This window comes from Ammospiza nelsoni, chromosome 10 (assembly GCF_027579445.1).
Source record: "Ammospiza nelsoni isolate bAmmNel1 chromosome 10, bAmmNel1.pri, whole genome shotgun sequence".
Lineage (NCBI taxonomy): Eukaryota > Metazoa > Chordata > Aves > Passeriformes > Passerellidae > Ammospiza > Ammospiza nelsoni.
Genome location: NC_080642.1, coordinates 2,046,458 through 2,058,484, shown reverse-complemented (window position 1 = coordinate 2,058,484; position 12,027 = coordinate 2,046,458). Strand labels below are relative to the sequence as shown.

Here is a 12,027-nt window from a genome sequence, read left to right as displayed (position 1 = left end):
AGCCCGGTGTTCTGCAGCCCGGTGTTCTGCAGCCCGGTGTTCTGCAGCCCGGTGTTCTATATCGCGGCATTCCAGCATCCCGGAGCTCCCGCATCCCGGTGTTTTACATCTCGGTGTTCCCGCATCCCGGTGTTCTGCATCCCGGCGTTCCCGCATCCCAGAGCTCCCGGTGCCGGCCCTCATTCCCCGCTCGGCTCAGCTCGGCTCGCCCAAGGGCACCGCGGCGGAGGCGCGTCCCGGAGCATCCCCAGCAGGGCCGGTGACCTTGGCGAGCGCGGCCGCGGCCACGGCGAGTCCCCGGCGGCTCGGTGAGGAGCGGGGCAGGCTCGGTGAGGAGCGGGGCAGGCTCGGTGAGGAGCGGGGCAGGCTCGGTGAGGAGCGGGGCAGGCTCGGTGAGGAGCGGGGCAGGCTCGGTGAGGAGCGGGGCAGGCTCGGTGAGGAGCGGGGCAGGCTCGGTGAGGAGCGGGGCAGGCTCGGTGAGGAGCGGGGCAGGCTCGGTGAGGAGCGGGGCAGGCTCGGTGAGGAGCGGGGCAGGCTCGGTAAGGAGCGGGGCAGGCTCGGTAAGGAGCGGGGCTGGCAGCCGCAGGAGCCGGGGTTGCTGCGCTGTGCCTCCCCGCAGGGAGATGCCGGCTCTCCTGCCGCACCTGCAGCTCCAGAGAGGGCTCGGGGCGTCCTGAGATGGCCTTCGAGGTCCCTTCCAAGCCAGACCGTGCCGTGATTCCGGGACTTGTTGCTGCAGCCCTGCAGCCGGGGGTTCGTTTCCAGGGGGCAGGAGGATGGTTTGCCTTAGGGATTCCCTAAAAACAGTAAAACAGCCAGGAGAGGGAAGGGGGATGGAGGAGGCTGTGCTGCTCACACCGCTGAGCTGGGAATGCTCATCGCCGGCAGATTTTTCTTCTCTGCTTCCCTTAGTTGCCTTCAGAGGGAAGCAGGTGCAAGTCCTGCCTTCCCTGCTGGATAAACGCTGGATAATATGGAGGAGAATCCCTGCAATAAACGCTGTGGCTCTGCTTAGTCAGCACAAAGCACTTTGAGGGATTTTAATGTGGATTTTAATGCTTTAGGAATTGGGATGCTGGGTTTTCTTTCTCTGATGAATATCACAAGTATGGTACAAATAACTGCAATTCCAGGAGTGCTTGGATTGATTTCTGGTGGGGAGAAGCAGGGAAGCTGTGCATGGAGCATGGATGTTATTCCAAGATTGCAGCTGGAATGGGAGATGCTGAAACACTGCCCGGGGAGCAGCCTGGGCCCGTGGCAATGCTTGTGCCACCCCTCTGTGCCCAGAAAGCACCCACAGCACCAGGACACAGAGCTCCAGCTGGCTGGGAGGCAGCCAGGGCTCTGCTCTGGCTCCTGCCAAGCCACATTTTATGGAGCTTTGCATTTGTTTTATGGAGGATATCAACAGCTTTGTGCGTCCAAATCTGTTTGCTCACAGCCTGCAAAGGAAGCTGTTCCTCACTGCATAGATGGGGTTAAATCTGTGAAAAAAGTGCATCTCCTTTTTTGTTTCTTATCTGTTGCAAGCATCTCGCTCCAATTTTGCTTTTCCCCTCTGGAGCAGTGACTGGAGTGGTGCAACTCTGCTTCCTTTGATGAGATCTCAGGGAGATGCCCTTGCACAAGAGTTTGGTCCCATTTTCCAGCAATACCTGTCATAGCTGTGACAATATTCACCTCCTCACGTTGCACACAACCCAAGCTGCTACTTTCAGCTGCCTCAGAAATGACTCAGAGCAAAGCAAAAAGTCTGAATAAAACAAGGGCTACAACTGCAAGTAAATCTTATCTTAGAGCCCAGACATCTCGGTTATTTTGTTGGTAGATTGATGTGTTTACACAACCTCCTGAACTTGGAAGCCTTCAAAGGATGTAGACGATGTCCCAAACCTCACAAGGAACTGGGGTTTGTCACCAGGAGCAAATGCAAAACCTCTCTGAGATATTCTGGAACAGTTCTTTAAGAACTCTCAATTTTTAAGTGTTTCCAGCTTAAACCTGCTGCTGCTCTCTAGTCCCAAATTTGAGGTTTTGGTTGGGAATAGTTCTGTTCAATACCATGTTCCTAAACTATACTTACACTCAAAATAGAGGGAAAGGTTTCCCTTTTTCCCTTTCCCTGGGATTCAATTTGCCATTTTCCCATCTCCTCTGGCAGAGCTGCTCACCTGTTCTGCCCCAAGGTACAAATCCTGGCACAGGGGGAGGACCCAGAGCCCAAACCATGCCTAGCCCAGGAAAGCTGGAAAGGAAGGGATCTGTACCAAAACTGCAGCTGGTTATGTAAGGAAACAACTGAGGAAACTTCAGGGGAGGGAAGAACAGGAAAATTGTTGAAAAATTAATTTAGCCTTGGAAGAAAATGGGACAGAGCTGCTCCAGGAATGTTGTTGGTACAGAGAAGCTGCATCTTCTCTTTTCCCTGTGCCTGAGTAAGGAGGGGATTGGGCACTGATAAATCAGCCAGGCTGCAAAGGCAGGGGCTGCTGAGTTATTCAGAGCTGTGCCTTTGCTGGGAGCAGCCTCCAGCTGTCAGGGGCAGGTAAGGCAGGAAATCAGCCCCAAATTCAGCTGCTGGGCTGGTACTGCATGGTCAGAGGCCTCTCTCCAAAGGAGATCCCTGTGGGTGCTGCAGAGCAGCCTCTCCTTTCCTGAGGGTGAAAAATTCATGGATCTCATTCGAAAGGACTTTTCCACATGGTTGTAGGACACCATAAACTCCATCTGTGTACTCTACTCAACTGAAGGAGAAAATTCAGCCATGCTCTGGCTGCTGTCCCATGCAGCAGGCCAGGCAGGCTGACAGGAATCCCCTGCTGCAGAATCCTCTGCTCCAGGCAGAGATGCAGCTGAATTCCAGCCCCAAAGCCCAGAACTGCAGCAGGAGGAGCACACACACAGATCAGGGTCCAGGTGGAGACGAGGAAGTCGGCTCTCAGACTTTGTGCAGGTGTGGCACAGCCACTCGAGGAGGGGTTTGAGCTTCCCAGGGGTAACAGGAACTCTTCCTGGACAGGGAAACCTCCTGGGCTCGGTGTGCACTGAGCAGCATTTCAAAGAACCAAAATAGCACCTGCGTGCTGCCACTGAGGCCAGCAGGAAGGAAGTTGGGGTTAAAGATCAGGAAGATGCTGGAATTCACTCTCCTGAGCCAGGTAAGGCAGAAACAGGGCTGCAAACACCACTGCTCTTCCTGCCCCACCCCTTCCGCTCCTGGGAGATTTGATTTCCAGCAAAGCCCACGGGCTCAGCCCAGCCACGCTCACCCACGTGCAGAATGGCTGAGTCATGAGCAGCACCAGCATTTCCCAGCTCAGACCCTCATCCTGTGCTGCACAGGACATGTGGAAGGGATCCACATCTCCTGGGGCTCTGCAAGGGATGGCCAAGGGTGCTGAGGGAGAGGAACCAGGATTGCTTCACTCTGCTGTGCGCTCCACAATTGCAGGGGTGGTTATTTATCCAAATCTGCAAGGCAAGGTGATTTTTGAGCTGTAGCCTTGTCTTTCAGCCTTGCCCCTTCCACTCCTGGAAGAAATATATATTTCTTTCATTGCTAGAAGAAATATATATTTCTTCCAACAATCCCCACAGGTTCTGCAGTGCACTCCAGAATTCCAGGAAGGGTTATTTATTAAAATCTGCAAGGCAAGGTGGTTTTTTGAGGTGTAGCCTTGCCTTTCAGCCTTGCCCCTTCCACTCCTGGAAGAAATACATATTTCTTTCATTGCTTTCAGTGCACTCCAGAATCCCAGGGGTGGTTATTTATTCAAGGTGGTTTTTGAGGTGCGTTCTTGTCCGCAGTGGGAGCTGTGCTGGGATTGATGCTGCTCTTCTCATTCCTGGGATTTCCTCCCTGGGAGAACAAGCTGGAGGTTAAATTTACAGATCCATGTGGGAGAGCTGCAGGAACGTGAGGGCTCTGCTTGCCAGGAGGGGAAGGCAGATCTCAGGGCTGGGCTGCTGCTCCATGGACACGCTCCATGCGGGATCAGAGCTGCAGGGATGAAACAGAGGAATGGGCTGGGGTGCTGCTCCCAGGAAATTCTGGGATTTGGATGTTTTGGAATAAGGTAAAGGTGGCATTCCCAGGAAATTCTGGGATTTGGATGCCCTGGAATGGGCTGAAGTGGTGTTCCCATCAAATCTGGGATTTGGATCTCCTGGAACAGGCTGAGGTGCTGTTCCCAGGAAATTCTGGGATGTGGAATTCCCTGGAATCTGCTGCCTCATTTCAATTTCTGCCCAAGCACTGATCATTTCATCCCTTGATCCCTTGTGCACCATGCTTGGTGCTCACTGAATAAAACATGAATGGAAATGCCTGGGGATGGGAATGGGAATGGGAATGGGGATGGGGATGGGAATCCCTTCCTGATTGTGCTTGCACTTGGAGTTGTCAGCCTGAATAAAATCCCTGGGCACATCCCAGAATTCTGTCAGCATTAAGAGGGACAAGGTGGTGCCTTGGACAAATGAGGATATTCAGCAGGACAAACCCATGAAGTTACAGATAAGAACAGCTCCACATCAATAACTTGCAGACAGGATTTCCATTCCAATCCCAAGGAGGTGATTGCCCATTTAGCTTCTAATATCCAAGATTATTTACAGATCAGACAAGTTTAAATTCAGTCTGGCACTATGCCTGGCTGCACCTGCCTTCACGTGGGGGCTGGTGGGACTGGAACCCCCTCAGGGACTCGTGCAAGGATTTTATTTAAGCTCCAGCACCAGAGGATTCCCTCAGGATGCTCCAAACCCCATCCACTCTTGCTGCTGGGCTACCCCAGCAATTATCCAGCAAATGGTCACTCTTAGCCAATTAAATATTTGTATTTTGGGGATGGATTGATTGTTTGCTGCTTTTATTTCTCATCTCATCCCTACTTTCCATTTAAAGCAGCAGAGGTCACCTGTTGAATGGTCATGAGGCCATTTCCAGCTCCAGGCTTTGTTTTTGCCCACTCCAGATGAACTTTTCCTGAATATCTGTTGGAACCCTTTTTCCCTGGATGTGTAACTCAGCCAACCCCTCCTGCTGAGGGCATCAGGTGTTTTTTAAGCACTCTCTGGAAACCAGTCTCTCCCAGTTCCCCTCCAAGAATGTTTCTTTCCACAGGAATTTCCCAGCAAGAGCTGTCCAGCCACGGGTCAGAGCTGCAGATTGAAAATGTGACCAAAATTCCCCAAATCCCAGCTGCTCAATGCAGAAATTATATATTAAAGGACCTAACATTGGCATCTTCTAACTCCCAACTAGCTCTGACTCCACAAAATAAGGTCATTAGTAAGGAAATTTGGGAAACTAGCATGCTCTGAAATGGAACCTTGATATCTGGATGATGATTTATCTTTTCAGCTGCCCTAATCACAGACATGTGTCAACAAGCAAGAAAGTCAGGCAGCCACTTAAATCACTAAAAGCTGCTTTACAGGTTTCTCTTCTTGCATTTTTTTTTTCTCTTGGAGGTGCAAGTGCTGAAAATAACCTGAATATTGCTTAACAGGAGCTGAATTCTCCTCATTTCACTCATAGCTGGCTGTAACAGCCCCGTGGCCTCTGAACAGGAAGGCATTTCCCCAGCACCTCAGAATGTTTCAATCCAAATTTGTAGACGAATGAATGCTGAGTTAAAATTGCATAAGAACAAATTATCTCCTGCTCTGGAATAGTGGGAACTGATGAGTGAATAACTCAGGGCCCTTTCAAGTGGGAGTGCCAGCTGGAATAGAACAAAGCACAGGCATGGCCGTGAAGCCTCTCTAGGAGGAATCCTGTTTAAAATACAGATTTTTAGCCTCTAAAGTTTGCCTAGTAATCTGCTATTCCTTTTGACTGCTGCTACAGTTAATTTGGGTGGTAGAGCTGCCACAGACCTCTGCAGGTGTGGGGTTAAAGATTAGGAAGGGATGCAAATTGTGCCTTCCCCAGGGGATCTGTGTGACAGTGCCACAGAGGAGCCTCATCTCTCATTGCCTCAGCTGCTTGCAAATGGTTTTTTCCCCTTCCCCTCCTGTGTTTTCCTTTATAAATTATGCAGCTGGAGTTGTGTTATCCCTGCACAGCTCCCTGCTCTCAGGCTGCATGAAGTGCAGAAGTGTGTCAGTGGTGAGGGCACAGGCTGTAATTTGCTTCTGCCTTTTACTTATCCCAACCTGCAGCATTCATTAGGAGACCACAGAACACGAAGGCAGCTCGTGTTCCTCCTGGAATTCCAGAATGCCTGGGGATGGAATTACTGCCAGGATGGAATTACTGTGCTGGGGCTGCAGGGAAATGCAATCCCCAGGCTGGAAAAAAGGTGCCGAGGGCTTTGGTTAAACCCAAAGGGCTGTTCATCATTTTAACTGCCTCATCCTTTATTCATGTGGCCCTCCAAGGGGTGATGGTGAGGCTGCAGCCTGGAATACCAGCAAAAACAGCCTGGGGGATGTTTTTCCTGCCTGTGGCTGTCCTTCAGCAGCTCTGGATGGAGATGCACAGGGTGTGAGCAGCTCTGGACGGAGATGGAGATGCACAGGGTGTGAGCAGCTCTGGATGGAGATGCACAGGGTGTGAGCAGCTCTGGGCACTCAGACACCCCCAGCACTGCTCCAGCCTTGCAGCTGCTCTGGGCAGGGGTGGGGATCAGCAGGGATTACCCACGGAAGGGATGAGTTTAACCAGCACAGCCCTAACCCCAGTGTAACCCCATAATCCTGGGAGGGGGCTCTTCTCCTTCTCCTTCTCCTTCTCCTTCTCCTTCTCCTTCTCCTTCTCCTTCTCCTTCTCCTTCTCCTTCTCCTTCTCCTTCTCCTTCTCCTTCTCCTTCTCCTTCTCCTTCTCCTTCTCCTTCTCCTTCTCCTTCTCCTTCTCCTTCTCCTTCTCCTTCTCCTTCTCCTTCTCCTTCTCCTTCTCCTTCTCCTTCTCCTTCTCCTTCTCCTTCTCCTTCTCCTTCTCCTTCTCCTTCTCCTTCTCCTTCTCCCTCTCCCTCTCCCTCTCCTTCTCCTTCTCCTCCTCCTCCTCCTCCTTCTCCTGCTGCTCTTTTTGCAGAAAGTCTGACCAGAGGCACTTTTGGCTCCCAGGGAGCCCCACTTTGCCAGCTGTGCCACTTTCTCTGAAGGCTCTGCAATATTTCCAAGGCTTTAAGGCCTCTCTCTCTGGAGTTGTGCCTTCCAGTAAATGATGTGAAAGGAATCAGCTTCCATTCATGGCTGGCCAAGAGCAGTGGTGCCTTTCTCCCAAGGCTGAACCCCTGCAAGGAAAGCTGGTCACAGAGACAGCCACCGCTACGTTTAAATGTTGATCTGTCCCCAAAAGTGTTTAGGAACTTTCTTGCTCTAGGAAATATGGGAAGATGGAAGTGAAGGAAATGCTTTGGGAGCATTAGTAGGGAAAATTTCATTTTCGTAAATCCTATATCCACCCAGAACAGAGCAGGAAACCACTGAATATTGGAATATTTTTAACCTCTATCAGTGGCCCATTCTTATTTTAATTCCAGGTACAAATTTCCCAGCGCTGCTTCAGGATCTGCTGCTTGGAGGGACAGCAAAGCTCTGCTGCCCCAAACTCACTGTGAACACCACACTGCAGGGCTGTGATGTGCCCGAGCCTCTTTGCTCTGGCATTTCAGGCAGCACAAGTGTAGAAGAAAATGGGGCATTGGGAGGTTTTCCAGCAGGGAATCTGTGAATTCCCTGTGGACTGATCTGCTTGGAATGTCCTTAAACCCCAAAATAACAGAATCCCTCTGTAAAGCCTTGAACACTTTCTTGTCATTCTGTTTTCTCTAAATAGATGTTTTTAGCCTGCATTTAAAGATTGTTTCAGATGCCAAAAAGCACATTTAACAATGAACAGTGGAGGCAAACCCTATTTCCTGTTTAATTCTAGCTCAGTCATTCTCTTTCCCAAGTGGAGCCAGGACCAATGAATGCATAAAGGCATTACCCAAGAGGAAAATCATTCCTAGATTTGTAATTTCCATTAAATATTCTTTTAATCTGTAAAGTTTCTCACTTCTTTGGAATGAACTGCAAAAAAAATCCTTCTGCAATCAGAGATTACTTTTTTCTCCCTCTCTCTTTCATAACTTGGTTTTTCCTCCCAACAATTGCAGACCAATAAAAACCATTATCAAAAGTAAGCAGAGCAGTTTTTACAGGGCAGTTGTTTTAGTCTTATCTTTATTCTGGGGCATGCCTGGAACTTATGGAACATTTATGGAACTTATGGAACATTTATGGAATTTATAGAACATTTATGGAATTTTTGGAACATTCCTGGAAGCTGACCCAAAGCCTTTCTTTTAAAATGCCTATTTCCCTGATTTCCACAGGAAACCACACTTGGAATGTGGGAATTGATAGAATCACAAAGCCTTTATTTTTAAATGTTTATTTTCCTGATTTCCACAAGAAACAGGATAGGAAAACACACTTGGAATGTGGGACTTGATAGAATCACAGGAAGGTTTGGGTTGGAAGGGAGTTTAATCACCAGTCCCAGGCCTGCCATGGTCAGGGACACCTTCCACTATCCCAGCTCACTCCAACCTGGCCTTGGACACTTCCAGGGATGGATCAGCTTTTCTGGGAATGCCCAACTGCTGCAGCTGCAATAACTGAGCAGCAGCTGCAGAACCCATCCATGCCCTTTGGTCCAGGGGAGCTGGTGGCACTGACACCTCAGAGAATGAGTCTGTGTAGTGTTTCCACGGGATACCCCCGCTGTAATCCCAATTTCCCTGTCATTCCAGGCGCCCTCCAAGCCCCCCGGAGCTGAAGATGGACGTGAAGAGGGTGAAGGACTACCTGTACTGGCTGTACTACCAGTACCAGCTGGTGACGTGCAGCTACGTGCTGGAGCCCTGGGAGCAGTCCATGTTCCACACCATCACGGTCACCGTGCTGGCCATGGTGGTCTACACCGCCTACGTCTTCGTGCCCATCCACGTCCGCCTGGCCCTGCAGTTCTTCTCACAGATCTTCGGCTCCCAGCCTGAGGGGGCAGTGCTGAACTGAGCCGGGCCCAGCAGGGCCCAGCAGCTCTGTGGAATGGCTCACAAATGGTTCCTGCTGAGGAAAACCCTGCTTGATTCACCTCCGGGGATGGAGAGCAGAGTGAGGCACTGAGCACGGCCCCTCTTCCATGGACACTCTGGGAATGGCACACAACTCTGGGAATGGCACGGGACCCACACAGCTCCCACCTCCAGCAGCAAACCCCATCTCCTGATCCATCCTTCTCAGCCATTCTCTGTCCCAGCGCTGCTTCAGGATCTGCTGCTTGGAGGGACAGCAAAGCTCTGCTGCCCCAAACTCACTGTGAACACCACACTGCAGGGCTGTGATGTGCCCGAGCCTCTTTGCTCTGGCATTTCAGGCAGCACAAGTGTAGAAGAAAATGGGGCATTGGGAGGTTTTCCAGCAGGGAATCTGTGAATTCCCTGTGGACTGATCTGCTTGGAATGTCCTCAAACCCCAAAATAACAGAATCCCACTGTAAAGCCTTGAACACTTTCTTGTCATTCTGTTTTCTCTAAATAGATGCTTTTAGCCTGCATTTAAAGATTGTTTCAGATGCCAAAAAGCACATTTAACAATGAACAGTGAAGGCAAACCCTATTTCCTGTTTAATTCTTGCTCAACCATTCTCTTTCCCAAGTGGAGCTGGGAACAATGAATGCATAAAGGCATTACCCAAGAGGAAAATCATTCCTAGATTTGTAATTTCCATTAAATATTCTTTTAATCTGTAGCATTTTTCATTCCTTTGGAAATGAGCTGCATCCAATCACTCTGGCAGAGGTTGTTTTGGTGGCTCCTCACACCCAAAGTTCTACCAACACAGTGCAAGGGCCAGGTTAGAGGAGATAAAAAATGAGGATATCCAGCAGGATTGGAGAGCTCATGTCTGGCTGGTTGGTGACTTCCAGGCTTCAATGGATGGGAGAGGAGTTTGGAAGAGAAAGGAACAGGAGGATGAACTCAAATCCAGCTTTTTTCATGTCTAATTCCTGTGTCTGAGTTCAGATGGTCTAAAATATTTTCTTTTTGGAAAAAAGTTCTCCACCTCATCATGCAGCTCAGTGAGGATGACAGGAAGAAGCAGCCCTGCTCTGTCTCAGTGCCCTCCCGCCTTCTCTGATGAAAATCAAAATCTTTTCTTGCTGCTCCCACTCTCCAAGGTAGCAAAGTGCAAATCAGCACCAGGGGAAGAGGATCCAGAGTGGAAATAATATTTTAATGCCTGCAGGGAAGGCTTAGAGAGATCTCCTTTACAAAGAAGAAATTAGATTTATTACCATTGCCTGTGGGGAGGTTTTGAAACAATGGGAGGCTTGTTTGCTTTTCACTGTACACAAATCAAATGTGGGTGCCAAATCATAAATTACAGCTGCACTCTGCACATCTCTACCAGCTGATGCTCCTGTTAGTAGAAGTGAGATGTGCAAAATGTAAATAGCTTTCAAATTATGTTTGCACAGTTCTAGATTAAAGGGAAAACCCTCTTAACTCCTTTCTCAAGCTGCAGTGGGCTCCTGCATGCTTCAGAGCACAAATTTGTTTGGAAACGAAGACATGTGGTGAAGGTTGCCCAGATCTGAACATGTGTATGCAGTTTTTTCAGCCAAAAAAAATAAAATTTTATTCTTCACAAACGATCTCTGGCTGCATGACTCAGCTCTTCTGTGTTTTCCACTCATTCATAAATATTCTGCATGTGTGTGGGCCAGGCTGGCACTGTGTAAGAAGGATTATTTTGTGGTGAATGTTTTGGGGAGAGGTTGGAGAATCCTTTAAATGGATCTGGGGTGAGTGAACTTCAGTGCAAGAGCTCTCCTGTTTCTGGAGGGGAAAAAACCCTCTGATCTGCTTCAAATTAAGGCATTATCAAGTAGCTGAGTGTGCTGAGAGCTTTGGGCTCCAACAGGAGCTGTCCTGACAGTTTATCACAGTTGGGAACTGCAAACACGAGGTGCCAAGCTGTAATCACACCTCGAGTAATGAGCACAGCACTGGAGGAGATGAAAAATGGCAAAACCTGGGGCCATTCCTCTTGAAAGTGTCTGTAAAATAGACTAAAAGTCATAATCCCAATGCTGGAGGTGAAAAGTGAGAATATTTACTCAGCAGGTTGGTATAAATTCTGTCTCCAAGTGGGTTTAAATTCTATCTCCAAAGATTCTGCTCATGTAGAAAATACGATGGTGTGAGTGCCAGGGCATCTCCTCATCAATCCTGTTCCCATTAATTTTTAATTCCTTCAAAAGTGGCTTTCTTCCCCATGCCACCAAACTCAACTTTCAGAGCACAAGGAAAAGTTTATTTGTCCAGGAATGCAAAGGTTGGAGCTGCTATCTGCAGGAGCCCACACCCGGTGGAACATTGCTCTTTAAACATCTCATTTGGCAAACAGAACATGGGGAGGACTTTGTTCAGGATTTCCATTGCCCTGCTGTGGTGGGATCCATGCAAAGCATTTTCCTTCCTTATTGTGCCTGTTCCCTGTGTTTGGCTTTGGGAGGTGCAGGGAGTGGCAGGGAAACAGCAGCAGGTGCTTTCGGGGAGGGTCCCTGCAGCTTGAACCAAGTAAAAACTCGTTTTTTTGTGTGAATTCTTCACCTTCTTCACTAAATTTTAAAGGGTTTAGGCAAGAGGTATTTCCTAGGAAGGAAAGAAGCAGCTGAAAACAATCTCTGCTAAAAACCTTTGGAGATTTCCCCAGTCCTTTGCACTTCTCCTCCCATCCAAAAAGCTGGAATAACCCTCCCTACGTAATATTCCAAATCACTGGGTTCCAGCAGGAGACTTCAAAGGATTTTGGCACTCAGCAGGGAACAGAAGCTTTTTTTTCCCCCAGCTGAAAGAGAGAGGAGGTGAGATAACACTTCTGACAGCTTGAGACCACACCACAGCTTAGGAAACTCTTCCAGCTCTAAAATCCTTTTCCCTGGGGAAAAAAAATCATTCCTGGACAATGGGAAGAGGTTTCCATGGGATCCCAGCTGCACATGAAGGTGGGAGGGTGGA

The 12,027-nt window shown here is 49.2% G+C and overlaps 1 protein-coding gene across 2 annotated transcripts; it reads left to right on the top strand.

Moving 5' to 3' along the window:
• Positions 1–23: 23 nt before the first annotated feature.
• SPTSSB (serine palmitoyltransferase small subunit B) lies at positions 24–10,658 on the top strand. Of its 2 annotated transcripts, none has more exons than XM_059479732.1 (2): positions 24–308; positions 8,751–10,658. In XM_059479732.1, the coding sequence occupies exon 2, from the start codon at positions 8,779–8,781 to the stop codon at positions 9,013–9,015; it is 237 nt and encodes a 78-aa protein (XP_059335715.1). In that variant the 5' UTR covers positions 24–308; positions 8,751–8,778; the 3' UTR covers positions 9,016–10,658. The 2 variants fall into 2 exon arrangements, with proteins under 2 accessions (XP_059335715.1, XP_059335714.1); XM_059479731.1 differs by having other exon boundaries at positions 107–329.
• Positions 10,659–12,027: the final 1,369 nt, after the last annotated feature.